Raw genomic sequence first — 1,417 nt, 5'->3', positions numbered from 1 at the left:
CCCTACAAATGTGAAGAATGTGGCAAAGCTTTTAACCGGTCCTCAACCCTTACTAAACATAAAAGAATTCATACAGAAGAAAAACCCTACAAATGTGAAGAATGTGGCAAGGCCTTTAACCAGTTCTCGATTCTTACTAAACATAAGAGAATTCATATGGAAGATAAACCCTACAAATGTGAAGAATGTGGCAAAGCCTTTAGAGTATTCTCAATTCTTAAAAAACATAAGATAATTCATACTGGAGAAAAACCCTATAAATGTGAAGAATGTGGCAAAGCCTTTAACCAGTTCTCAAACCTTACTAAACATAAGATAATTCATACTGGAGAGAAACCCTACAAATGTGAAGAATGTGGCAAAGCCTTTAACCAGTCCTCAACCCTTACTAAACATAAAAGAATTCATACTGGAGAAAAACCCTATAAATGTGAAGAATGTGGAAAAGCTTTTAAACAATCCTCAACCCTTACTGAACATAAGATAATTCATACTGGAAAGAAACCCTACAAATGTGAAGAATGTGGCAGGGCCTTTAGCTGGTCCTCAGCTTTTACTAAACATAAGAGAAATCATATGGAAGATAAACCATACAAATGTGAAGAATGTGGCAAAGCCTTTAGTGTATTCTCAACCCTTACTAAACATAAAATAATTCATACTAGAGATAAACCCCACAAATGTAAAGAATGTGGCAAAGCCTTTAACCAGTCCTCAGTTTTTACTAAACATAAAATAATTCATACTGAAGGGAAATCCTACAAATGTGAAGGATGTTGTAATTCTTTTAACCAGTCCTCAAACATTAGTACACATAAGATAATTTATACTGGAGAGAAACCCTACAAATACGAACAATGTGACAAAGCCTTTAACAACTTCTCAACTCTTATTACACATCAGATAATTTATACTGGAGAGAAACCCTACAAACATGAAGAATGTGGTGGAGCCTTTAACAAATCCTCAAATTATACTCAAGAGAAACTACAAACCTGATAGATGTGACAATGGTTTTGATTACGCCTCAAACTTTTCTAAACGTAAACCATACTGATGAGAAACCCTAGAAATGTGAGGAATGTGACAAAACCTTTAAATGGTTGTTACTCTTGATTGTAGGTAAGATAATTTATATTGGAGAAAAATCCTACAAGTGTGAAGAATGTGGCGAACTTTTAACCAATGCTCACACCTTATTGCACAGGAAAGCACTTATACTTGAGAAAAACTATATATATAATGTGGAAAAACCATTTATATCTGCTCACATCTTATTCAGCATCAGAGAGTTCATACTCAATAAAGTGTAATTACTTTCAAAAGATTTAGAAAATATAGGCCTTCAACATGAAGAAGAGTATTCTTAAGACAAACGTTACAACTGTAGAGGGTTGTAGTAGCTTCATTTTTTGAT

General features: G+C 33.8%; 1 protein-coding gene across 1 annotated transcript; it reads left to right on the top strand.

The window, feature by feature from the left end:
• Positions 1-6: 6 nt before the first annotated feature.
• On the top strand, positions 7-1,411 carry LOC108299292 (zinc finger protein 92). The gene has a single exon (XM_017521584.2). It carries the CDS (start codon positions 157-159, stop codon positions 997-999), a length of 843 nt encoding a protein of 280 aa, XP_017377073.1. The 5' UTR covers positions 7-156; the 3' UTR covers positions 1,000-1,411.
• Positions 1,412-1,417: the final 6 nt, after the last annotated feature.

Source organism: Cebus imitator, unplaced genomic scaffold (genome assembly GCF_001604975.1).
Source record: "Cebus imitator isolate Cc_AM_T3 unplaced genomic scaffold, Cebus_imitator-1.0 Scaffold4412, whole genome shotgun sequence".
Classification (NCBI taxonomy): domain Eukaryota; kingdom Metazoa; phylum Chordata; class Mammalia; order Primates; family Cebidae; genus Cebus; species Cebus imitator.
Note: the sequence above shows the minus strand (reverse complement) of the source record. Positions and strands in the feature narration are given on the sequence as shown.

Coding starts and splice junctions, on each gene's coding strand:
- LOC108299292 (XM_017521584.2), top strand. CDS start 157: ATGGAAGATAAACCCTACAAATGTGAAGAATGTGGCAAAGCCTTTAGA.